Source organism: Miscanthus floridulus, chromosome 9 (assembly GCF_019320115.1).
Source record: "Miscanthus floridulus cultivar M001 chromosome 9, ASM1932011v1, whole genome shotgun sequence".
NCBI lineage: Eukaryota > Viridiplantae > Streptophyta > Magnoliopsida > Poales > Poaceae > Miscanthus > Miscanthus floridulus.
In genome coordinates, this window is record NC_089588.1 from 74015750 (window position 1) to 74040976 (window position 25227).

Below are 25227 nucleotides of genomic sequence, written 5' to 3' on the forward strand. Positions count from 1 at the left end.
CTAGAGGCTTCAAGGGATTCCATGGAGCCCTTGCTAGGACCCATGTAAAATGTTGAAGAAGTACTGGGTCTTGAATGGCAAGGTCTGGGCCAGTGATGATGAGTTCATTAAAACGATCCCATGATGTACCAAGAGATTCTTCTTCTAGTTGTCTAAAATTTAAAACCTCTTTCCGAAGGCTAACCACTTTAGAGATTAGAAACAAACGTAAACAAAATTTAGAGCATAGCGTTTCTCAATTTCCTTGCATACTTTCTACGGTTCGACTATACCAATGTTTAGCTCTTCCCATCAAAGAGAGCAGAAACAACTTCCATCTTATGGTTTTGTCAGACATGACAGCGATACGCAAGCATGCATAGGTCTATTCAAACTTTTGTAGGTGTGAGTATGGGCTTTCATCGCCTTCTCCCGAGAAGGATTGATCCCGAATCAGTTTTATAAAACATGGGCGTAGCTCATAGCCAGGTATTATGACAGGCTTTGAAGATTCTGGTGGCTTTAGGCTTGCGCTCGTGGGTGTAGCATATTAATAGATAGGAGTGGAATCCATGCTAAAAGAAAAATTAAAACAAAAGAAAGAATAAAACATAAAAGGTTAAGTTAGGCTTGTTGTCAATTCAGCAACCGTTTCCCCAGTAATGGCACCAGAAAGCTTGTTGGTATATTTAACACACACAGATAAATCGGCAAGCGCACGGATACCGCTCTTTCACCTAGAAGTATTCCAAGTATCGTATCCATAGGGAAACATGTGAGACTAACTACGATCTAACTTAACTAGGGGTAGCAACAAGGTTGAGACAAATAGGAGCATAGAGAGAAAAACTAAGGTTCTCTAGTTCTGACTTGGGTAAGCTACGTCTTCTACTATTCAACTAGGGACATTACTAGGGAAAGACACCAGCAGAGGATGCTTTCCTTCATAACCGCGTCCTACTTGCGCCTACAGACGGGAGGTGGACTACAAAGGATCAACGGAGCTATATAGTATAGGCTATATAGAACTGATGTCACACACACGATATATCACCATCCAGAATGCAGGGTGCATCCACGATTAACCTAAGTCTAAGCACCACGCTTACACTTATGATTAATACTTTAACCTAGAGCGTCTATAGATTAAAGCACTCAAAAGGGAGTTGTGATCCTGATAAACAATATAAACAATTACTTACTTGAATCAGAAGTTGATTACCAGATAAATCTCAAAGGCAAGCTCAAGTAGAACTAGGATCCGCCAAGGTACAAGCCATAGAGAGAGCATGGACAGGCCGGCACCTCCTCCAAACTCTTCCCTCACTCTCTATCTCACTATTATTTACAAGACTAGATCCTATGGAGGACTAATCTTCTCTTGATAGCTGACTCTAATCCTCATCGTATGAATTAGGATTTTAGGATGGCTCTAGGGAGGGTGGCAGGGGCTAGTATATATAGGCCGGAGCGTTCAATATGAGCCTTTGGATCAAACCGACTTAAAGGACTGCGTAGATGCAACCTAGGAGGTGATGGAGAACCAACATTACCACGCGAAGGCTGATAGGTGGGCCTAGGGGCCGAGTGACCTATAGGAGGGGCCAGCCGGCCCCACATGGCAGCCCCTCGGGGTCTGCTTCGATGGAGAGCCTCCTAGAGTCTTCTAGAATTTTCCCACGTTGTTTACGCGGCAGAATTCCGTAATTTCCTTTGATGAATAGGTCCCCCTTGACGGTTTTCTGGACCAACCCTGTTGAAAACACAAATTCACCAAAACTCATGAGATTTATTAGTTTAAATGTTTGGTGATGGAATTAAGTATAAATACATGTTATGTTGATGGTTTGTAATTGATGTTAATGACCGTCAACAACCATGAACTGACATTTTCCCAATTTAAGACCAAGTGCTTTTCCTCACATCTTTGCAAAACTTTGTCTAAATTTCCTAAGCAATCATCGAAAGTTTTTCCATAAATAGAAAAATCATCCATAAAAACTTCCATGATTTCTTCTATCATATCAGAAAATATAGACATCATGCACCTTTGGAATGAAGCTGGAGCGTTGCATAATCCGAAAGACATCCTGCGATAAGCATATGTTCTATAGGGATAAGTGAAAGGTCCAAATATGTCTAGAGGGGGGTGAATAGCCTATTTAAAAATCTACAAATAAACTAGAGCAATTTGATTAGTATAACAAATAATGAAATACAAACTTGCTCTAGCTCTACATGGGCTGCAAGCCACCTATCCAACAATTCTAGTTGCTATGATCACTAAACACACAATTTGCTATGTCACTACTCACTAAGAGCTCTCACACTTGCTACACTAAAGAGCTCCACTAGATGAACTTAAACTACAAAGCAAGCTCTCAATTCTAGTTACACTAAAGAGCTTGCTACAACTAGTTTGCAAGAATATAAATGAGTGAGTAGGGTGATATACCATCGTGTAGAGGAGTGAACCAATCACAAGATGAATACTAAATCAATCACCAGGAGAATACCAAAGAGTAAGAGACAACCAATTTTTCTCCTAAGGTTCACGTGCTTGCCGGCACGCTAGTCCCCGTTGTGTCGACCAACACTTGGTCGTTCAGCAGCTAAGAGGTGTTGCACAAACCTCGTCCATACAATTGGACATCGCAAGAACCTACCCACAAGTGAGGTAACTCAATGACACGAGCAATCCACTAGAGTTATCTTTCGGCGCTCCACCGGGGAAGGCACAAGACCCCTCACAATCACCACAATCAGAGCCAGAGACAATCACCAACCTCCGCTCGACGATCCTTGCTGCTCCATGCCATCTAGGTGGTGGCAACCATGAAGAGAAACAAGTTAATCCTGCAGCGAAACATGAATATCAAGTGCCTCTATTGCAATCACTCAAGCAATGCACTTGGATTCTCTCCCAATCTCACCATGATGATGGGTCAATGATGGAGATGAGTGGGAGGGCTTTGGCTAAGCTCACAAGGTTGCTATGTTAATGCTAATGGCAAAGAGAGTGAGCTTGAGCCAGCCATGGGGCTTAAATAGAACCTCCCATGAAATAGAGCCGTTGGCTCCTCAGTCCATCGAAAAACGGGGCCACCGGACACGCTGGTTAGATCAACGGACGTTGGACTCCAGCGTTCGATTACGCGATGCGTGCCACGTGTCCCCTGCTTCAAACACTGATCGCCTGATCTCAACGGTCATCAGTACATTTAAGTTGTGACCGGTCGCGCTGCTTCGAAGTGACCGGACACAGGACCTCAACGTCTAGTCATTTCCAGTAAGGTTCCATTCTTGAATGCCCGACCAGACTCACCTAGCGTTCGATCACTCAACGTCTCCTCTGTGCAGCCACATTAGTGGGACCAGACGCACCCAGCTAGCGTCCGGTCGAAGACCGACGCTAGCGTCTTCACTGCTTCCACTAACCAGACGCAGGACCCAACGTCCAGTCACTACGTGACCAGCATCCGGTGCACTTTGTGAAAATCTATCTTTTCTGTATAGGGCGCCAGTGGCACCGTCGGACTATCCGCACTCTGTCGATGAAGTTTCTTACCCTTGCTTCCAAGTGCTAAACACAATGTGTACCACCTTTGTGCATGTGTGTTAGCATATTTTCACAAACATTTTCAAGGGTGTTAGCACTCCACTAGATCCTAAATGCATATGCATTGAGTTAGAGCATCTAGTGGCACTTTGATAACCGCATTTTGATACGAGTTTCACCCCTCTTAATAGTATGGCTATCGAACCTAAATGTGATTACACTCACTAAGTGTCTTGATCACCGAAACAAAAAAGCTCCTACCACTTATACCTTTGCGTTGAGCCTTTTGTTTTCCTTTCTCCTTTTCCAAGTCCAAGCACTTGATCATCACCATGGAATTACCATCATCATGTCATGATCTTCATGTGCTTCACCACTTGGAATAGTGCTACCTATTTCATAATCACTTTGATAAACTAGGTTAGCACTTAGGGTTTCATCAATTTACCAAAAGATGATAGCCAGAATACCTATCAAGGAAACAAAAAAAATGCTTTGCAAGCCATTCCAACATTTCATCGATGAAGGGTAATGGGAAGTGATCTTTCTTTGTTGCCTTGTTAAGTTTTCGGTAATCAATGCACATCTGCCATCCTATAACTATTCATTGTGGGATCAATTCATCTTTTTCATTTTTCACCACAGTCGTGCCCCTTTTCTTTGGTACAACTTGTACCGGGCTTACCCACTCACTATATGGCACGGGATAGATTATCCCTACATGCAAAAGTTTTAAAACCTCTTTCTTAACAACTTCTCTCATCGTATTGTTAAGCCTATGTTAGGGCTCCCTAGAAGGTGGATATGCTGGATCTATTAGAATGCGATGGGTGCAAAGGGCAGGACTAATCCCCTTGAGGTCTTCAAGTGAGTAGCCGAAAGCAGAGCGATGCTTTTCTAAAATGGTAAGGAGCCAGAGGGTCTCATCTTTAGAGAGTTTATTGCTAATAATCATAGGAGACTCCCTATCATTTTTTAGAAAAGCGTATTTCAAACCTGAAGGAAGAGGTTTGAGCACAATGCGGGTTTTGGTGGCTCTTGAGTTTCATCTTGAGGGAAAGGATCTCACAGTTCTTCTTCGTCTTGGATGAACTCTTGGGCGTCTTCTTCGAGATCTTTGTCGGAGGCTTCCAGGAGAGATGTTGCCATAATCTCCTCCATTGGATCTTGCTTGGGACTCAACTCTGTCTCACATGAACGAGTGATGGGAATAGAAAGGTTTAGGATTTTTTGAGACTTACATTTATACTCCACTTTCTTTCTTCATGGAGGAGTCTCTCTATTGGATGCCCTATCAGAAGATCGAACTCATAGATATCGAAAACTTTAAAACTAAGATACACCTTGGTTTCGTCTCCTTTGATAGGCATAAGGTGAAAAATTCCTTCGCTAGGAAGGATTTGCCCTGAGAGACTTTTTAAGAGTTTGGTTGTTGGAGTTAATTGCATATATTCCAGGAAGTGTATGTGCAAAAGATTTGGACATAAGATTTACTCCTACAACCAGATTATAAAAAGCATCAAAGGAGGTTTTACGAATCTGACAATGAATGGAGGTAGAGGGAGAATCTAAACAAATGACTTCTAGAGAAAGCTTGAATTCTCTCAAACACTCATTGCTTATGATCATTGTCAACTCCTTCACAGTCTTTTTAAGGAACTTCTCTTTGGTTGGGTCAGGAAGATGCTGGTTAGGTGCTAATGGTGCCGAAGATTTTCTTATTGCATAATAATTCGAGGTGTTTCCAAAATCAGAGAAGAGCTCATCCTCGAATTCAAACATATTTTCCAAAGATGGAATTTCTTCCTCCTTCGGTGGTTCGAGAACTTGGACGATAGTTGAGGCTTCAAGTGGACTAGCTAAAGGTTCGGGCTCAACTATCAAAGGTTCTTTCTTAGGAGTTTTCTCAACTACGTCTTCTGGGCTATTGTCACGCACGCTGGTGTAGGGGTGTTATCTAGGATTTTTCTAAGGATGTTTCTCCCTTCACTAGCAGAGCAGTGTATGAAGGCGCCTCCATAAGTTGTATCAAGAAGCTGTGTGGTCTCCCCACTAAGACCCATATAAAAGTGTTGTAAAAGCATAGGGTCTTGAATGGTAAGGTTAGGGCCAGAATTGACTAGGTCATTAAAACGTGCCCATGCCGCACCAAGAGATTCTTTTTCTTTCTATTTAAAACATAAAACCTCTATTCGAAGGCTAATCACTCCAGAGATGGGAAATAAAGATAAGCAAAAGCTAGAGCATAGAGCTTTCCAATCTCCTTGTACAGTCCCTACGGTTCGGGTATACCAGTGTTTAGCTCTTCCCATCAAAGAGAACGCAAATAGCTTCCACTTTAAAGTATCATGCGACATGTCTACGATATGCAAGCATGCACATGTTTGCTCAAACTCTCATAGGTGGGTATATGGGTTTTCATCACCTTCTCCTGAGAACGATTGTTCCTGGACCAAATTTATTAAAGACGGACGCAACTCATAGCTAGATGTAAGGATAGGTTTCGAAGATTCTGGTGGTTCTAGTTGCGCGCCCATGGGAGCAACGAATTGATTGATAGGCGTGATGTTATCCATACTTAAAGATAAATAAAATAAAAAATACAAGGACAAACCTGGTTTGACAAAATCACAGCAACCGTTTTCCCAGCAACGGTGCTAGAGAACTTGTTGACACCTGTGGTAGCACATAGAGACAAAATCTACAAGCGCATAGGTATCAAAGTAGTTTTCACCCGGAGTATTATCGAGTATCGTATCCACGTGAAAATATGTGTGTTGTCTATTTATGGTTTGTCCAAGGATAGCAATCAAGGTATAAGGTATGAGTAGAGAGGATTCCTATGGTTATGACCCTATACAAAGCAAGGCTTATGATTCTACTGTTCACTCTAGGACGTCGCTTAGACGGTAAAGCACCGCTAATAGATAACACTACTGACGCGACTACGGTCCTACTAATTTAAGAATCTGCTCAATTCGGTGTGGACTACAAAGGATAGATGGGACTGCCACCTCCCGCTGCTACCACACAACGAAGAAACATGGAGCAAACATAGGTAGCCGATAGCCAAAGCACCACGCTACTCTAATCTAGAGATCTAACAAGGACTAGAGCACTCAAAAAGAACTATGAACCTATGAACAAAAGAGCACAAAACTTACTTTAAATAGAAATCAATTACTAGAGGTATCTCAGATGTAGACTTGGAGAAGCCTAGATCCGCTAAAGTACAAGCCATAGAGGTAGCACCGACAGGCCGGTACCTCCTCCCAACTCCTCCCTCACTCTCTAACTCACTATTTTCTAGGTACAAGATTAGATCCTATAGATGGCTAATCTTCTCTTGAGAGCTGCCTCTAATCCTAAGATGAGGATATGAATTAGGGTTTCAGGATGGCCTCCAAGAGGGGGGTATAGGGCCTTATATACAGGGGGTAGCATTAAATCTGGACCCTCGGATCAAACCAACTTGAATAAATGGTGTAGATGCAATCTTTAAGGCAATGGAGAACCGACAATCGAAGGGGACGCTGACCCATGGGTCCCACAGGCCTGCCAGCCTGCAGGTGGGACCGGTAGGCCCCTCCTATCAGCGTCTTGGTCCGATCTTCGGTGGAGAGTCTTCTAGTGTCTTCTAGAGTCTTCCCAAGAAGGTACCATCACAGAAAAACATGATTTACTTTGATAAATAGGTCCACCTTGACGGTTTTCTAGATAAACCCTGCTGAAAACATAGATTCACCAAAACTCGTGGAATTTATTAGTTTAAACCACTATACCTATGTTGGTGATCATTTTTATGCATTTATACAAGTTATGTTGACGTTTTATGATGAACGTTATCGACCATCAACAGTGAGGATCCACAAATACCACATATATTGAGAGACTTGAGAGTGCCATATATTAGAATCTCTGAGTTTTATTTTAAAAACTTATAAAAACTCTGAAACAATGGTGGAACATAGAACTTGAGACATAGTGCTTGACTTGATCGTTCTGTCTTTCAATTGCTCAAGACCCAAGTGAAGGCTAAGAAGCCCCATGGTTGAAGGTAATATGGGTAAGTTTGAAAGTCAGATTAGTTTATTCTAATCTAAAGAATTTTTTATTGAACGCATGTGTACTTTTGAGAAGTGAAAACATTATAGCAACTCCTGATCCATTGCTGAGTTTAGCTTTGCTTAGGAACTGGCAAAGGGTAAGCTTGGGGGAGCTTGTTGAACGGTCATTAACATCAATTATAAACCATCAATATAACATGCATATATACTTAATTCCATCACCATACATAGGTCCAGGGGTTTAAACTTATAAATTCCACAAGTTTTAGTGAATCTGTGTTTGCAGGAGGATTTAATCAAAAAACCGTCAAGGTGGATCTATTCGTCAAAGTATATCACGTTTATCCACGACAAAAACAACTCAAGAAGATTCCAGAAGACGCCAGAAGACTCTGCACCGAAGATGGAGCCAAGTGGCTGACATGGGGGGGGCGGTCGGCCCCACCACTAGGCCGGCCGGCCTAGGGGGTCCACAAGTCAGCCTCACCTTTTTTACGTTAGTTTCTCACCTCCTTAAAGATCAAATCTACGCCATTGTTTTAAGTCGGATTGATCTGAGGGCTCAGAATTGACGTTGCTCCCTATATATAGCAGCCCCTACCCCCCTCTCTAAAAGCATTCTGAAACCCTAATTCATACCCTCCTCATCAGGATCAGAGTTAGCTATCAAGAGAAGATTAGTTCCCTATAAGATCTAGTCTTGTAACTAGAAATAGTGAGATAGAGAGTGAGGGAAGAGTTTGGAGAAAGTGTCGGCCTGTCGGTGCTCTCTCTACGGCTTTTACCTTGGCGGATCGAAGTTCTACTTGAACTTGCTTCTGAGACATCTCTGGTAATCAACTTCTGATTCAAGTAAGCATCGTGTTTATATTGTTCTTCAGGTTCGTTATTCTTTTGAGTACTTTAATCTATTAATCATAGGTTAAAGTAGTATTCGTAGTGTAAACGTGGTGCTTAGACTCGGTTACTCATGGATGTACCCAACATTCTAGATTGGTGGTAGCTCGCGAGGGTGACTCTTATAGCCTCGTTGAATCCTTTGTAGTTCACCTCCCGTTTGTAGGTCGAGCAGGACCTAGTTACTATAGGAAACATACTATGCCTATGTTTTCCTTAGTAATATCTCTAAAATTGAACAATAGAAGACATAGCTTACCGAAGTCAGAACTAGAGAGCCTTAGTAGTCCTCTCTACGCTCCTATTTATCTTAAGTTTTGTTGCTACTCCTGGTTAAGTTAGATTGTAGTTAATCTCACATGTTTTCCTATGGATACGATACTTGGAATATTTCCGAGTGAAAGCTACAATGGTATCCGTGCGTTTATGAATTTATCTATGTGCGTTAATAAATACCAACACACGTGTTTCACGCTGTTCGGAGAGTCAGGGCGCACCGGGGAATGGCGTGGTGAGCTTGTGGCTGGCGAACGTGGCTTGCGGCGCGCTAGGGGCCGTCGGTCAGGGACACGATGGGGCAAGGGTGCACCTGCGGTGGCTGGGCGTGTTAGGTGTGCGGGCAGGCATACATATAAGCATGATGAGGTTCGGGGTTTTTGTTTATTCACATATTAATGTTTTAGCGGGATTTGCACCGTCTGAGGCTAAACGTCCAGATCGGACGTCCAAGTGCTAGCAACCCCTTTTACCATATCACACACGATGACAATGTGTGATTGTTAAATTAATGACATGGTGCCATAGCAAGGTAGATATATTAGAGCAACTCCAGCAGTAGACCCTAAAACAGAGCCCTTACTTTTTATTTGGGTGCTCCCCCCTACTTATGGGTGCCTAAAATTTTGCTTCTACTCCAACAGCACCACCCAAATGAAGGCACCTAAATCCAACGTAGGGGACCCACTTGTCATTGGCTTAAATCTTTCTTCCCCACATCCTCCACACACAAAGGCCAGGATGAAGCCGGCGGGGTCGGTGCCGAGCAGCAGCATGCGGCCCTCGCGGGCGTAGCAGCCGAGCGCGACGCGGATGAGCATGGCGGCGGCCTTGCCGTGGGGCTCCGACCACTGGTGCGGGCAATGGAGCGGCCAGTGCTACGGGGAAGAGTGCTGGCGCAGCGGAGGAGAGGCCCGCGAGGCGGTAGAGCGCAGCCATGGCGGAGCACCTCGCGTGGCGGAGGGCGGGGCAGCGAGGGCGGCGGCGAGCGAGGACGAGTGCCGTTGCACGGTTCCGTGCTGCACGGGGGAGAGAAAACGACGCAACCAAAGGATGGGGACCGGCCGTTGGGCCAACAAGAATGGGGTCCGAGGGGGAGATTTGGGTGCTCACCCCCAAACTGGGGGCTCTAATGACGACCGGACCCTGCTGGAGCTACGTTTTTGGCATGAGCTCCTATATTTAGCTATGGGGCTCAAGTAAGGGTCCTGTTGGAGTTGCTATTTTAGCATTAGCGATGGTGAGAGCTAGAGGTTGTGATCCGTGTAGTGGTGGGCGCGACGTAGGTGGTGGTGTGCCCACGAGGGGATGCCGATCGATAGCGATGATTTGATGATGATATTGTCGAGATATATAGAGCGAAGGCGATGGCCATTAATTGCAAGTGACGATGAATGAAAAGAAGGTGCTTTGTAACTGGACACACCCTTGCATGCATGCCACTGAGGCCAGCGGGTGGTGGCAAATGCTTGGAATGGATCGGATGCCATGGAGGTACGTAAACCACGCGGGTGAAGTTGCACATGTAGCTAAGCTACGGCATGGATCGAAGTAGGACTGTAGGACATGTTTGGAACAAAAAAAAAAGTTAATAAACGTATAAAATCCTACAGCAATCTGACAGAATGTTTCATAAGTAGAAAACATACTGCATGCATGTAGTTGGAGTATCGGTTTCCAAAATTAAATTGAATCCCCATATTCAATCTTGGATGGTTTCCCTTTTCACCGTCGGTGGCGCTCGCTTCCGGATCAACTTGAGGGCCTATTTGGAACGCAGGAATTTTACAGGAATTTCACATGAATCAGTTTAATTTCACAGGAAAAACGCAGGAATAGAAAAAAAATCCCGCATTCCAAATAAGCCCCCCGAACCCGGATTGTCTGCGAAGCGAAGGGTGTGCTTCCCGGGGCGGGGCGGAAGCGGGGAATGGAATTGTACAGCGACGGACGGAGACAGCCGCACACCGCACACCGCAGTCCGCAGCGCACACGCATATTTCCCATGTGACCACGACGGCGACCGAGGAAAACTAGGAGACCGCGGGGTGGCCGGATGGGACCGAGTCACAACCGAGGGATTGTACTGTGAATCAAAGGCCGGCCGGCCGGCCGGTGACGTGGGGGCAGCCGGGTAAAAGCCACGCGAACCAACCGCGAAGCAAAGACGTGCGTGCCTCCCGTCACGCCCGCAGGACTTCCTGGCCGCGTGCATGCACCTGCTTCTTGAGGGCAGAGGCAGTCCGGCAGTCCCTGGGTTCTCCGTTCTGCGGCACTGCCACAAGAATGTGCTGCGTTATCCGCGCCAACAGCAACAGGCGCACCTGGAAATTTGCTACTTCCACGCGCTCGGTTCTGTTGTAGTGGAGCATCCACTAGTACATCTGTTGCACGTTTCAGGGGTTTCCCGATCCTTCTTATTTTCCTCCTGTGCACTCGCGTACAGGTTTGGATTCTTATGCGGTACATGGCTCATCCTTTGAATCAACTTTAATCCGATGAGGTATTCCCTCCATGCATAAAATAATACAATTTTCGTTTTTCGATAAGTCAAATAGTTTAAGTTTTGATTAAATTTATATAAAAAAGTACTAACATTTGGTGATACAAAATAAGTATCATTACATTAGTTATAAAATATATTTTTATAATATAAATTTATTTAGAGACATAAATGCTAATATTATTTAGGGACAATTGTCTAGCGGACATCGAAAGTAGAGGTCGTTGACTGACGGACACCCAAAATTGAGCCATTTGCTGGAAGACACTCTCGTTAGTCGTTACTGATAATTATGCTGCTGGACATCGCGCCTCTTATTTTATTCATTTCCACTGGTTGAGGAGAGAGAACAGCGGTGAAAAGACATTCTTGCCCCTGCCGCTTTCTTCTTCCTCTCTCCCTTTCTCTTTTCCACGGACAAGATGAACGAGACGCGAAACGACCGAAACAACAACACGCGTGCACGTCATGGATCCCAAGGAAAGTTGTGCCGGCTGATGTGTGTGCATGGCTGAACAAGCCTACCCAGCTAGCTAGCTAACCACGGCGGCGCTGGTAGGCATCCGATGTGGCAGCGGTCGGCTACAACCTGAGCTGCTTGTAGAACTTCCGTATGAAGTCGTCGTAGCAGCACCCATCCTTGGGCACCGCCGGGAACGCCGAGTCGGTGACGCGCAATGGGCGGACCCCGGCGAGGCTGCGGCCCAGGATCCACGCCACCATGGGCGACGGCGTCGCGGTGGCCACCGTGGGTGACGGCGCGACTGCAGGGGTGCCGCCCCCGGCGTCCACCTTGGCGCTGAGCATCTCGAATGCGCGCGCCACGACCGCCTTGTCGAGGCTGCCATATTGCTCGCCGCGTGCCCGGCCACCACCACCACGGCCCTTGAAGGGGAAGAAGAGCCCCTGCGGGTATGACGGCATGGTGGTGCAGCTGAACTCCACCTCCCGGGGGTGGCCGTAGAACGAGGCGAGCGTGGAGGAGGAGGAGGACGACGATGCGCGGGATGACGCGCCGCCCGGGACGACGCGCCGCCGTAGTTGGTGAGGTGGTGGCCGTGGCGGCGGTGGTGGCTCGACGGGTTGTGCGCAAGGTGGTCGCGCAGCGTCCGCCTGACGAGCTTGCCGCGGCCCAGGAGGAGGTGGATGTCCATCATGATACGCTTTGGGGACAGGCCGCGCCACAGCATGTGGCACACAGCCAGCACCACGTGCCACAGACACCGCGCCAGACCTGGGTCCATGGGCCGCCGCGCCGGGGTCATCGCCAGATCCATGGCTAACTGCAGAACTCTAGCAAAGCACTAGCTTGCAAAGGCGGGATCAACGATGTGCCGGCGGGTGCGGGAGGCGGAGAGGGTGGCGGGGACAGGAAATAAAAAAAAAGAGAAAGGGAGAAAGGAAGAAGAAAGTGACAGGGGCAAGAATGTTATTCCACAGCTGTTCTCTCTCCTCAACCAGTGGAAATGAATAAAATAAGGGGCGCGGTGTCCAACATCATAATTATCAGTAACGAGAGTGTCTTCCAGCAAATGGCTCAATTTTGGGTGTTCGTTAGCCAACGACCTCCACTTTAGGTGTCCGGTAGACAATTTTTCCTATTATTTACTATAAACTTGGTCAAACGTGAGCTAGTTTGATTGACGCGGTTCCCACAACTATATTCTTTTGTTGACGGAGGGAGTAAAACCTATCCTTGCTCCAACAAAATAGATAATTATGATGAGTGAGTAACTTTTCAACATCATTGATAGCCCTCATGTCAGCATCAATAATTATTACTGTCCCAATACAAATGACAGACCTCATGTCATCACTGACGTTGAATGACTCCAATTCACAATCAGAAAATTTTAAATCTATATCTAACATTAAAGAAGCAAAATTTCTCTCCATATATTGTTTTTTCTTTCAACCCCCCAAGTACCTAGACAGTGGAGGTTTCTTCGGTACTGCTTTTTTTACTTTCCAAACTGTAGTTTCATATGTGATCCCAAATCATGACCCATAATCATACGAGTTTGCACAACTCGTGTTTACCAATGATGAATACGGAACACAATTCTAATACATATTGGATGGCGTCTTATGTATCTTGTATATGTGATCCGGACTCATAACCCACACACATGAGAGCTAGAACAACCCGCTTCTATCGATGATATAGAGTTGGATTCCAATACATATTTAGTTCGGTTGCAATGCACGGACATATTTGCTAGTGAAAAACAAAATGAGGCATCATAGTAGTACTCTAACAGTTTATTTCAATTCAAATGAGATGTAGTAGCCAGAACTGAATAATATACTACGCATCATTACAAGAACAAGGTTAGGTATGTGTCAACCAAAACAATAACACTTGATCAAAATAAAAAGAAACAATGCAAGACAGTTGACATGATGACAGATTAAGAAAAAAAAACAATTCTTCATGTTTGGTATACGATAATTGACCCTTGTTCCATATCAACGCGAATTTAAAATAAACATCACACTCGCTAGTCGGCACAAGAGAATAGATAAATACAAGTAACGTTTCTCAATCACTGGCGCACCCATCATGCAGTCCTCCCATCACCATTACTGCGCATCTTATAAAAACAAAAAGCGGCATCTGAACATCCCTAGCTAACAAATTCAAATATTTTACTAGTAGTATTTCTAAGAGAGAATTTCTTATTTGACACCGGGAAAATGAGTCGTTTTTTTTTTGTCCTGAAATTTTCTTCGTTCCCTATTTGACACTCACTTCAACTTTTATCCATAATTTGACACTACCGTCAAATCCGTTAGCAAACGGTGTTAACTGGCTGTTAAAAAGGCGTTTTTGCCCCTAGAAAAAAACGGCAAAGCAAATTTGAGAGGAAAAAAAGCCTGCGCCCGCCTTTGATGCATGTGCCCAGCTGCAAAAAAAAAAGACGCATGTTTTTTTCCTCTCAAATTTGCTTCGCCGTTTTTTTTTCTAGGGGCAAAAACGTCTTTTTAACCGCCAGTTAACACCGTTAGCTAACGGATTTGACGGTAGTGTCAAATTAAGGATGAAAGTTGAAGTGAGTGTTAAATAGAAAAAACGAAGAAAATTTCAGAACCAAAAAAGAAACGACTCATTTTTCCAACGTCAAATAAAGAATTCTCTCTATTTCTAATCAAAATGCAAGGACGAAGAGAAAAAAAAAATCAGCAAGGACGAAAAGAAACAGTAGTGTGCTGGCCGTGGCAGCGTCGCGAGCGATAAACCCCAACCAGGCCACAACTGTGTGCTTAGCAGCCAACCCAATTCAACCTAACCCGCCGGACACGTCAGCCTACCACCACTCCAGTCCAGTTGCCCCTCCTCCACTTCCCCGCCAACACGCACGCTGCACGACAACACCCACCTGGCCCCCACGTCCCGCGTGGGCCCGGTTGGCGCCTCCGGCCCCACGAGCCAGCAACCCGCGTCATTGCGGCGGGCCCCTTGCTCCAGCAGGGGGTTGGCGCACCGTGTGGTCCCACCGCGCCAGAACTGGGCGGCCGGTGGCGCTACGTGTGCAACGGGCGCCACCCACTCGTGCCCGCGCGCGCAGGCAGGCTGCTACGACGCGCAGCTGCCAGGCGGGCCCCGCAACGGCGACCCCGGTCGTTACAACTTGCTCAAGAGGAGGCTCTGCCCCCCTTCCTCTCGTCTCCCGCGTGTACGCCTCTCCTTCTTTCTCTCTCTCAAACTCTGAAGCCACCGTGGAGCGGCAGGATGCCGGCGTGGTGGAAGGGCAACGGCAGGAGCAAGTCTAGCAAAGCCGGAGCGGCGTCGCCGGCGCCGTCCGGCTCGATCCCGGCGGCCGTTGCCATCGCCGGCGAGGTGAAGCAGGAGAAGGGGAAGAAGAAGGCGAGCAGCTTCGACGAGGCGGTCCTCGCCAAGGGCGTCCGTGGGAAGCAGCAACCGCCGCCGCCGCCGGCGGCGGCGGGGGAGGTTATTGGGCTCCCGCTCCCGCGCCCGGCGTCCTTGCCGGCGCCGCTGCCGTCCGCTTCTGCCTCCGCCTCCGCGTCGGCGTCGGCGTCCAGCGGCGGCGGCTCCTCGCTAGGGTCCTCGGCGTCCGACGAGCAGCTGGATCTCGGGGTTTACAGGTGAGACGACGTGGGCGGCGCACCGCGCGGCGGCTGGTCCGGTGGTTTGTGTGTTTGGGTGGTTGGTTGGTTGGTTCGTTGGTTCACGGGGGAACTAAAGTTGCGCTGTTTGGTGCTGTTCCCGTGCGGGATTTGGTGTAAAGTGCGTTCGTTTTGGGGGCCAATTATGCTGTTCCTGAACCTTATTATTATTATTTTGGCTCAATTTCCTTGTGGATGGCGTCGTTATGGTTGCCCGTCCGATTGAATTCAGGGTGAACTGGGGAGTGGGAGCTGTGTGCTATATTCCAAAATGGGTTTAGGTGCCGAGATTTGTTGAACTCTTAGTGTTTGAAATATTTGATGTTTGCTTTGTTTGATAATTTTTTTTGGTGGCTTGGATTTTGGAGCTGCAATTTTGGTGTGTTATCTGCTGATTTTTCATTCTCTGGGTATGCTTAATTGCTTAGTACCCAGTTTAGAGTAGTGTTGACTGTTTTTGCCTTCTGAAATTTGTCCACCTGTAGTCAAATAACATGCTACTCTGAAATTCGGTCAGCTTTTTTCTTCTGGTGTACAAATTTCATCAGTTCAGATGATTTCAGTGGCTATTTGGATTTTGGGCGAATTGGTCCAATTGGTTTACGGATTCAATTATCTTATATCGACCTATTATGCATTTATGGCTAAAGCACTTACTGTTGATGATTGCTTCTGAAACTTGTTTCTTCTTCTTATATTCAGCCAATTCGGGTGGATTTCTCTGATGGGCTCGGTTCTACTAGTCTAGTTATAGAGAGAAAAAAAGATATTTTTTCACACTTTGTGAAATTTCTCTGATGGAAATTATTGATTGAGATACGATATCTTCAGGATGTAAAGACAAAGTACTACTATTTGTTTATCAAAGACATGTATTTCATCTGAAAATTGGTTCCTATGTCTGACTTCATAGGTTGTCAGAAACAAGCAGCACTCTTCTGGGCAGAGCAGTAGCAATTGAATATCGGAAACAAAGTTATGTGCCAGCAGAGGGGACCATTTTCACCAATAATCAGGCTGTGGAGCATACCCGATTGTCTGAAACATCAGTTTCCCCAAGGAAAGAATTTCACCTTCAAAATCTGGATCTTGCAAATGATCGAACTACATACTGTCGTGGCCGGAAATCAACAGAAATTGTGTTCAGTACACAAGTGCCCACTTCTCCTCCTAGCTCAAGGAGACATCACTATCCAAATTCCCCTGTGCCATCAAGAACATTTGGGCAATGCCCTACATCTCCTACTTCATGGCAGGATGATTCGCGAAGCTCAAGCTCACCCCAACCTCTTCCACTTCCTCCAGGCGCCCCTTGCCTGCCTTCCCGTTCTCTACAGTGGAAGAAGGGGAAGTTGCTAGGTAGTGGGACGTTTGGGCAAGTATACATGGGATTCAACAGGTACTTCGATTTTGAAGCATTGTGTTTTTCTCACATTTCTTCAGATGAGTAATATTCGTTTCGTTTTAACACCATACAGACTCATATTCAAAATATATGCTATGCAGTGAAGGCGGTCAAATGTGTGCAATTAAAGAGGTTAAGGTCATTTCAGATGATTCTAACTCAAAAGAGTGCCTCAGGCAGCTAAATCAGGTGATTATATAGTATGAAAATATTGTACATATCGGCATCAATGTTGTAGAAGAAACTGTATTTCCTTCTCATACTGACACTAGCTGCTATGTATAGGAAATCATGCTGCTGAGAGAGCTATCACATCCAAACATTGTTCAGTACTATGGCAGTGATTTGGTAATTACTGAATTAACAGTGATCTTCTGTGATTACATAATAATCCATCATAACACTCATAAGCGGTGCAATTACAGCCTTGAAATTAAGCATTGATACAACGGTCATATTAATATGTGTTTTATGCTACAATGCAGTGCAATGAGACACTCTCGGTCTATCTCGAGTATGTTTCTGGGGGCTCTATCCATAAGTTGCTTCAAGAATATGGTCCATTTGGGGAGGCAGTTCTTCGGAATTACACAGCACAAATCCTTTCTGGCCTTGCATACTTGCATGGGCGGAATACAGTGCATAGGTATTTGGCAGTCATTACCATCATCAATATATAAGATATGGTTGTCTTTTACTCTTTTGTAGAACTCCATGTCAGTCTTAGTGTCTTTACTTATTAATGAAAGTTTACTTTTCTGACAGGGATATCAAAGGAGCAAACATACTTGTCGATCCTAATGGTGACATCAAGCTTGCTGATTTTGGTATGGCCAAGCATGTAAGTGCTAAATTCTGTCAAGCATCTCATAATTCTATAGTTAACTGCCTGCCTTTCTTATCTTATACTTTTAATCAATAATCTGTTATTTACACAGATATCAGCATATACATCTATCAAATCCTTCAAAGGGAGCCCTTACTGGATGGCACCAGAAGTGAGGCTACTGATGTTGAAGTATCTTGTTGATTCTCCCATAGTGAACAGACATTAACTAAAGGCTTGAATTCTTTCTTTTCATGTCAAAATTTTCAGGTTATTATGAATAGCAATGGTTACAGCCTTTCAGTAGACATTTGGAGCCTTGGCTGCACCATTCTTGAGATGGCAACAGCAAAGCCTCCTTGGAGTCAGTATGAAGGGGTGAGTTATTGACTGAATGGGTACAATTACTTTTACATGCTTATCAATTATATGATGCCAATTCTTCCAGTGATTATCTGCTAATCTTGGATGGATTTCACAGGTGGCTGCAATATTCAAAATTGGGAACAGCAAAGACATACCTGATATCCCGGATAATCTTTCTTCTGAGGCAAAAAGCTTTCTGAAACTCTGCTTGCAGCGTGATCCTGCAGCCCGCCCTACAGCTGCTCAGCTGATGGATCACCCTTTTGTAAAGGACCATGCTACAGTCAGGAGTTCCAGGTCTGGCATCACAAGGGATATGTTTCCTACTTCAACTGATGGGAAAAACAGCATGGTACGACTTCCACATCCTGCTTATATTTTTTGGCAATAGTTGCTCCATTATGAGATCTTCATGTGTTCTATATTAGAGCATGATGTAAGATATGCATGTATCTAAGTATAAGTAAGCTGTAAACATGAGCACAGTTTATTACAATCTGACACCATATTTCAAGGCATCCCTCATGATTTCTTAATGGTATGTTTTTTTCTCCAGGTGAAGATTGCAACGTCACCATACAGAAGCTTATCTCCTTTAAGAGATCCTGATATCATGACAAGAAACTTACCAGGACCAACATCCCCTATTCCTTCGACATCAAGTCGCAGGATCACAGCATTGTATGGTCTCCTTTTGTCAGACTTATTGCAATTTACATATTGTGAATTGTGCCTCAACTGATATTTTTTTTCGTCCAGGAACGCATCCAATGTTCGGATGAACATGTCCCTGCCTGTTTCTCCCTGCTCTAGCCCGCTACGGCAGTACAGGCAGTCCAACCGAAGTTGCTTGCCATCCCCTCCTCACCCAGCCTATTCAGCTGGAGCAGCCAACTACAGTCCTATCAACAATGCACTCTACCCGATGCGAAGCAGCGGTCTCACAGATCCATGGCTCGAAATCTCTCAGCTGAAAACACAAACTTTTGATTCTCCAAGAAGATTGTAGAGATTCCAAAAAGAAGTAATACTTTGTATACAGGCAGGGAAAAAGTGTTCCATAATTTATGTTGTTAGAGGAACAAAGGAACTCCTTTTCTTTTTTTTGCCCTTTCTGTATGTATCTTTCACCCAGAATGCAAGGATGCAGTTGCATCGCCTTTGTACAAATTCAGAGAAGAGCTAGTGAAAAAGAGTAGCATTTTACATCACACCTCTATATGTTTTGTTCATATGGCTAGATTTTGCACAAAGATGTGTTGGAGAAAGGAGATTTCATGGTAACCTAATCTGATGCATATGGAACACATCTCCTCTGTATGTCAGAGTCTTCTCCTCAACACCGAAGCTCCAGAGATGACCGTGCAGCTCCAACACACCCTTTGCATCTTCATTCTTTTTCTTGATCACAACATCTTTGCCATTGTGATTGGCAGCATCAAAGTCAGTATTCGCGGCCTCCCAGACAAACCGGAAGGTACCGAGAACACGGCTCAGCTGCTTGATGCCATTCCTGATCGTCGTTTCATCGCCGTCGGTCAGGAATTGCGTGGCGTGAACGGCGACATTCCTGCCTCCCTTGCCAGAAATGCACTTGCCGACATGCACCTCCATGTCCCGGACGGTGCCATAGAGGTAGAAGAGGAGCAGCGTGTACAGGCACCTGGAGGAATGGCCCAGGCTCTTGGACAGCTTCCTCTGCACCAGGCAGTCCTGCCGGCGCGCCTCCTTGAAGGCGATGTCCCGCTCAATGACGACATCCCGTATCTGGTACAACCCCTCCTTCATGGCCTTCACCTTCTGCGCGTGCCCGGTGAGTCGATCCTCGGACTCCAGGCTCCTGGCGAGGTCAGTAAACATGTCCAGCACTTCTTGCCACTTCTTGGCCGGAGGCGGCGGTTCTGCTGGTTTCTTAAACGGTGTCGGGCGCATCCAGGACGGCGACGAGGACGTCGCTGTCTCCGACACGAAGCGGGTGCATGCGGACGCGATCTGCTCGGCCATCTGGGTCGCCGGGGACGGGGTGTCCAGCGACGCCATGTCGGCCTGGAGATCCCCGAGCACCGCCTCGAGCGCGCCCCGCCAGACGTGGTGCTGCGTCACCTGCGGGCAGACGGTGAGCCGTACGTTCTTCCTCCGCTGCGCCGTGACGCCGAGCACGTCGCAGACCTGCGTCAACGAGCTCAGCGACGTCGCCTCCATCTTCGGCGGCGGGTGGCCGCGCCTCGCGGCGGCCGCGGCGGCGACGAACTCACCCGCGAGCGCGTCAAAGTGCGCGGCCCGGGCGGCGGCGTGCGGGCATGCGACGAGGGACCCCGTCGCCCCGTGCCGCGGAAGGCCTCCCGCGTGGTCGACCCCTGCCAGTGACCCCGCATGCCGGAGGAGCCGGGCGTATGCTGCCCGGTACCAGCGCCGAGGAGGCGGGGCGCGGTCTCGCACATCGTCCTCGTCGGGCGAGGACGGGCCTGGCGCGAGGTGAATGCTGCGGCGGTGGGCACCGCGCAGCCCGCGGACGGCCGGCGCGAGCACGCAGAGCGCGGCATTGGCGCGCAGCAAGGTCTCCGAAATGCTGCGGCATTCCATCGAACAGGTCATGTGCAGGTTGCGTCCCTCTCCGTAGTAGCGCACGCCGCCGTGGAATGGTGTGCGCGTGCGAGCGCTTCCCACAGTGACAGGCCTCAGGCGGTCAGGCCCCCATGTATTGATATTTTCACAGGTAGGGAATTGAGAAATACTACTTTTACACATGGATCCTCAAGGCTTCAGAAATACTGTAGCTGCTCTTTTTGGGGGTGCGTTTCTGAAAGAAGTCTTCAACCCTTTGGTTGTTCCCGTTGTTCGGCGGGCCGTAGCGGCGGTGCCGCCGCCGCCGGTGAACTGCAAGGTTGCGAGGAATGTCGGCACCCTAAGCCCCTAAGAGGTCTTTACTAGTCTCTGTTGATCCCTTTCCTCTCCCAATTTCGCTCCCTCACAAAGTCACATGTCGCGGCCATCGTCAGAATGGTCAGATACCCGCCAGGGCCGCCACCTCCATAAATCCACTGAGCTTTACTTGTGGGATATCGGATCCTGTTGCCAGTTGTCACCCTTCCCTTCATCCCTTCTACAGAAGTTTGTCCAAAACCATGGGTAGGAAGCTGAGTTGTGCCGCGTATCACATTCTGACATTCCATCAGAAATAGAGTTATTGATTGATTTCTCGCGTGGACAAAATGGATTCTGGTTGCAAGTATGATTTCAGGATTCATGCTATTATTCCATCATATCGCGAGGATGACATGTGAGATGTCTAGTGATAATTAGTTTATTGGAGCTCCGGCCAGTTAACATAGTGAATAATTGTTTTCTTATTATACTATAATAGATGGAAACCAGGGAGCATACAGCACAAATTGTAGATTTCTGTCTCAGTTTTCATTAGTTTATGATTATTATGATGGTTTTGTTGAGCTAGACTAGCACAAAATTGTCATTGACTCGTCGACAGTGACTCAACTAATATTTCCATTCTGACTGATGGTTTGCTTCAACATACAGTTGACTAGAGTTGGGGACCTTTGATGCTTAGATCTAGTTCCTATAGATGTCACATTTTTATCAGAAGTTACTTTGTTCATTGCTTGTTGGATTTATTGCTGCAGAGTTAGTTATTGGAGTTGCAATGGAGCTACACGGAGAAGTTAATTTTTGATTTCTTGCAGCAAGACTTAGTAGTGTTACTAACCTTATGAAATAACAGAAGTTGAAGAAGTCTCCCTTAGTGGAGATTGGGCCTGTAGTAGGTGAGTCTTCATGCACTTAACAAGTAGAAACTACACGCTGTTTTGCTTCTGCGGTCCTATCGTGTTGATATGGGAGATTAAGGATACCATTTATACCTACTTTTTTTCTCGAACGTCATTTAATATTCATGCCTCCTTGACTAGGCTATTTATTGTAACTATTCGTGATGTACCATTTGCAAATGGCTAATTCATGTGTTGAACCAACTGGTGATTTTGTTTCTCTACAAAAGGAATGCTGTTCCTATTTGTGGCTAGTGGCTACTGCATTGTTTTTATTGTTTTTTTGTTTAGTTAAGAGTACATTGCTTCGTGGGTGTTGATTTATTGTGCTCACCTCAGGTGGTGGGGCTGGACTGAACTGTGGATCAGTGGGAGTGTCCTATCTAATCTTCAATGCCAGTGTAAGTTAAATAATGCTTTGGCATTTCTGCAACTCTGTACTGCATTTTTTTATAACGTTTCTTTGGAGATATCATAACTTAGGTGCCAGAATGCTGCAGCATGGCAAAAGTTATTTACATTTTTATGAAAGGAACGAAAAAAGAAAAAGGAAACTGGATTTGGTCTTTATATATTCTTTATATCTTTATATTGTTATATATCTGCGAAATTTAAAAAGTGCCCAATAATGTTGCTCCTGTGTATTCAGTCGCCTATGTGATTTTTTGATATGCACGTAGTAGTGTCTATGGAGTTAATAGCAATACATACTTTGGTGCATCCTCAAATTATTTTCTCATGTTACTTTGGATATTTTTCTCCACTTGATGCGGATCATGTAAGTTGATTATTCATGAAGATGAGACTACTAAATTAGCATTATACTGTTTAGAAGCATTGGAATCGACAAATCACTCCAATAGGGGCATTGTGTCAAACAAACTTGTAAGTTTTTTTTTTTTGCATCCCATGGTATGTCCTTTCCTTCAGTTAGGAATGTCAACCGCAAATGGCTGCTGAATGATTGCTCTATCCATCACAAATGAGAGTCATTGTAGAAATGGCATGGTCTCCAAAAAGGTGACATTGACCAATAAATTCCACATTAATTATTTTTTTGAAAGATAATTCTACATTAATTATAAACCTAGTATAACTGTAGTATTATTAATGAACTTTTGGTGACAAATACACAAACATTGTTTTGTTTTGCAAATATGAATCTTCTTGGAGACATAAAATTATCCATAGCCAAAAGTTTAAACATTTTGAATGTTTGTGTTCCATAAGTGACTTCCGACCTCTGCACGAGCAGGAATGAACAAAGACAAACTACTCCCTCCGTCCTAAAATACAGGGGATCGAAGTTTGTTCTAAATCAAATTATGCTAAGCTTGACCAAGTTTATAGAGAAGAGTATTAACTTTAACATCGACCATCAAATATGTAAATTATGAAAATATATTTTCCAATGATGCATTTGATGTCATAAATATTATTCTTCTTTTCTATAAATATGGTCAAATTTAGATTGACTTAGAACAAACTTGGAATATTATCCATCTTATATTTTAGGACAGAGGGAGTAATAAATATCTAAAATAGATGATCACCAAACTTTGAATCCTGGTCACATACTCACATTCCACCACCACACGAATGATGCTTTTCCTTGTATATTCATCCAAGAAAACAGATCCAACTGGAAATTAGGTTAGGAGCCTAGTGTCCAGTCCAATAAAACCAACAACTGTAAAGGCAACAGATAACTACTAAATCCGTTAAAAATTATAATTCGTTTGACTTTTTTATCCCAAGTTTGACCACTCATCTTATTCAAAAATTTGTGCAAAATATCAATTCTTTTGTTGTGGATTGCTTTATTAACAAAAGTTCTTCAAGAATAACTTAAATTTGGCTATGTTTGCACAATTTTTTTGAATAAGACGAGTGGTCAAATTTGGGGTAAAAAAAGTCAAACGAATTATAATTTGGAACGGAGGGAGTATAAACCAAGAAGCCAACTTCTCCTGAGTTACACTGGTTAGACTGTGATCTATAAAAGCCTGCTAGTTTGATAATTTTTGTTCCTGCTCTTGTTTCTTGTTTTTGGAAGAGGCACTGGACCTATGCACAAGGCTATGTCTCTTAACATATCATTGACTTCGTATAACCCTGAAACTTGGTTTGGGACCATTGCGCACCCACAGGCTTATCAAGTCCTCACATGTGAATTTCCAGCGTGGGTATGTACCAAATATTCCAAAGCAACTTTGTAGGTGGTGAGGCAGAAGCTTGCAACCTAGAATGAAAGGTTTTAACTTGGAACGAGGTGCAACTTATTGCTGACAGTGTCTCAAGACAGTGCTCCAGTACTTCTCGTTGAGATTGTCTCCTAGTAGTCCGCTCACAACTTTTGTTGCCAAAGGACTGCATCCTCTTAAGGTCTCAGCAATCTCTTTCCCAATAACTAGTAACTTCCGGTATTCTTCAGAATGTTCACCGCCTAATGCATTTTCCATGAACAGGTAGCCAAGGTCTTCCATTGGCAAGAGTTCTACAGGAAGAATATTACACCCATCCATCCTTTTTGCCAAGTGTTCATATATGGTGGTAATGATGACCTTGCTTCCTGCCCTGCTACTCCCCAATAATATTATGAGTATGTCATCCACTGCATGGGGGTCGCTAGAAACACCATCAAGAACCAGTAGACATCTCTAAGTTCTTAGCCTTCCTGCTATCCTGTATACCGTATGTGAAATATCCCTATCAATACAACCAGTGAACTCCAGCTTCTTGCACAATGACCTCAATATTGCTAATTCTAGACTAGGGTTTTCTCTGCAACACACCCATATTACCATTGAGAAGTGGTTCTTCATTATTTCATTCTTGCAGACAAGCTGTGCAAGAGTGGGTTTACCTACACCTTTTCTTCTGCATATGAGCAGCACATAACCATATGGAATTGATGATATGGCTCTTGATCTATGACCAAACCTTTTTACATAGGTACTACAGACCTGGTATGCAGCTGGTTTCAGCAAGAAGTCAATGGCGCACTTCCTCTCTTTGATTCGGTCGATGACCCTGTCATGCATGGACATTAAAGATATGAAGGCACGCCGAATCGGCGGCCTTCTAGGATGTCCACGTCAGTTCTTTTAATTTAGTGTGTTAGATCGAGATTTCACGGCTCAGATGAGACGCGTCTCGACAGGCCAGGTGAGGCAGTAACAGGTGACATGCATGGTCGGTGCCTAACGCGTACATGCGTGCTGCTGGGGCCGTCCTCGCTTTGCATGCATGCATCGTCGATTTGTGTGCATCATGGCCCCATCCCGTCCTCGTTTCCGGTTCCCATCCCCGTCCCCATCTCCATTCCTCCCCTCCTCTCTCTCCTCTCCATGCGCTCTCTCTCCTCTCCGCGGTCTCGCTCTCGCTCTCTCCCTCGCTCATCGTCGCCACCGCCGAGGCTCCCCGCACCCTGTGC

At 45.4% G+C, this 25227-nt stretch overlaps 3 protein-coding genes across 5 annotated transcripts; 1 reads left to right on the forward strand and 2 right to left on the reverse strand.

The window, feature by feature from the left end:
* Nucleotides 1-11863: 11863 nt before the first annotated feature.
* On the reverse strand, nt 11864-12558 carry LOC136482156 (uncharacterized). Its single transcript, XM_066479389.1, has 2 exons — nt 12312-12558; nt 11864-12276 (listed from the first exon to the last, which is right to left on the reverse strand). The coding sequence occupies exons 1-2, from the start codon at nt 12556-12558 to the stop codon at nt 11864-11866; spliced, it is 660 nt and encodes a 219-aa protein (XP_066335486.1).
* Nucleotides 12559-14934: 2376 nt separating this feature from the next.
* Nucleotides 14935-19217, forward strand: LOC136483804 (mitogen-activated protein kinase kinase kinase 3-like). Of its 3 annotated transcripts, XM_066480969.1 has the most exons (11): nt 14935-15388; nt 16323-16808; nt 16916-17003; nt 17100-17162; nt 17300-17460; nt 17580-17655; nt 17753-17812; nt 17911-18018; nt 18122-18358; nt 18563-18687; nt 18766-19217. In XM_066480969.1, the coding sequence occupies exons 1-11, from the start codon at nt 15015-15017 to the stop codon at nt 19013-19015; spliced, it is 2028 nt and encodes a 675-aa protein (XP_066337066.1). In that variant the 5' UTR covers nt 14935-15014; the 3' UTR covers nt 19016-19217. The 3 variants fall into 3 exon arrangements, with proteins under 3 accessions (XP_066337066.1, XP_066337067.1, XP_066337068.1); XM_066480970.1 differs by lacking the exon at nt 17753-17812; XM_066480971.1 differs by lacking the exon at nt 17100-17162.
* Nucleotides 19218-19264: 47 nt separating this feature from the next.
* On the reverse strand, nt 19265-24176 carry LOC136483805 (uncharacterized). The gene has a single exon (XM_066480973.1). It carries the CDS (start codon nt 20752-20754, stop codon nt 19282-19284), a length of 1473 nt encoding a protein of 490 aa, XP_066337070.1. The 5' UTR covers nt 20755-24176; the 3' UTR covers nt 19265-19281.
* Between the last annotated feature and the right edge of the window lie 1051 nt (nt 24177-25227).

Bases quoted from the DNA above. Each gene is read 5' to 3' on its own strand.
- LOC136483805 (XM_066480973.1), bottom strand. From the start codon at position 20,754: ATGTGTAAAAGTAGTATTTCTCAATTCCCTACCTGTGAAAATATCAAT.
- LOC136482156 (XM_066479389.1), bottom strand. From the start codon at position 12,558: ATGGATCTGGCGATGACCCCGGCGCGGCGGCCCATGGACCCAGGTCTG. The intron at 12,277-12,311 runs CGTCGTCCCGGG...CCCGCGCATCGT, and splicing joins CCTCACCAACTACGGCGGCG to CGTCCTCCTCCTCCTCCACG.
- LOC136483804 (XM_066480969.1), top strand. From the start codon at position 15,015: ATGCCGGCGTGGTGGAAGGGCAACGGCAGGAGCAAGTCTAGCAAAGCC. The intron at 15,389-16,322 runs GTGAGACGACGT...CTGACTTCATAG, and splicing joins CTGGATCTCGGGGTTTACAG to GTTGTCAGAAACAAGCAGCA. The intron at 17,461-17,579 runs GTATTTGGCAGT...CTTTTCTGACAG, and splicing joins GGGCGGAATACAGTGCATAG to GGATATCAAAGGAGCAAACA.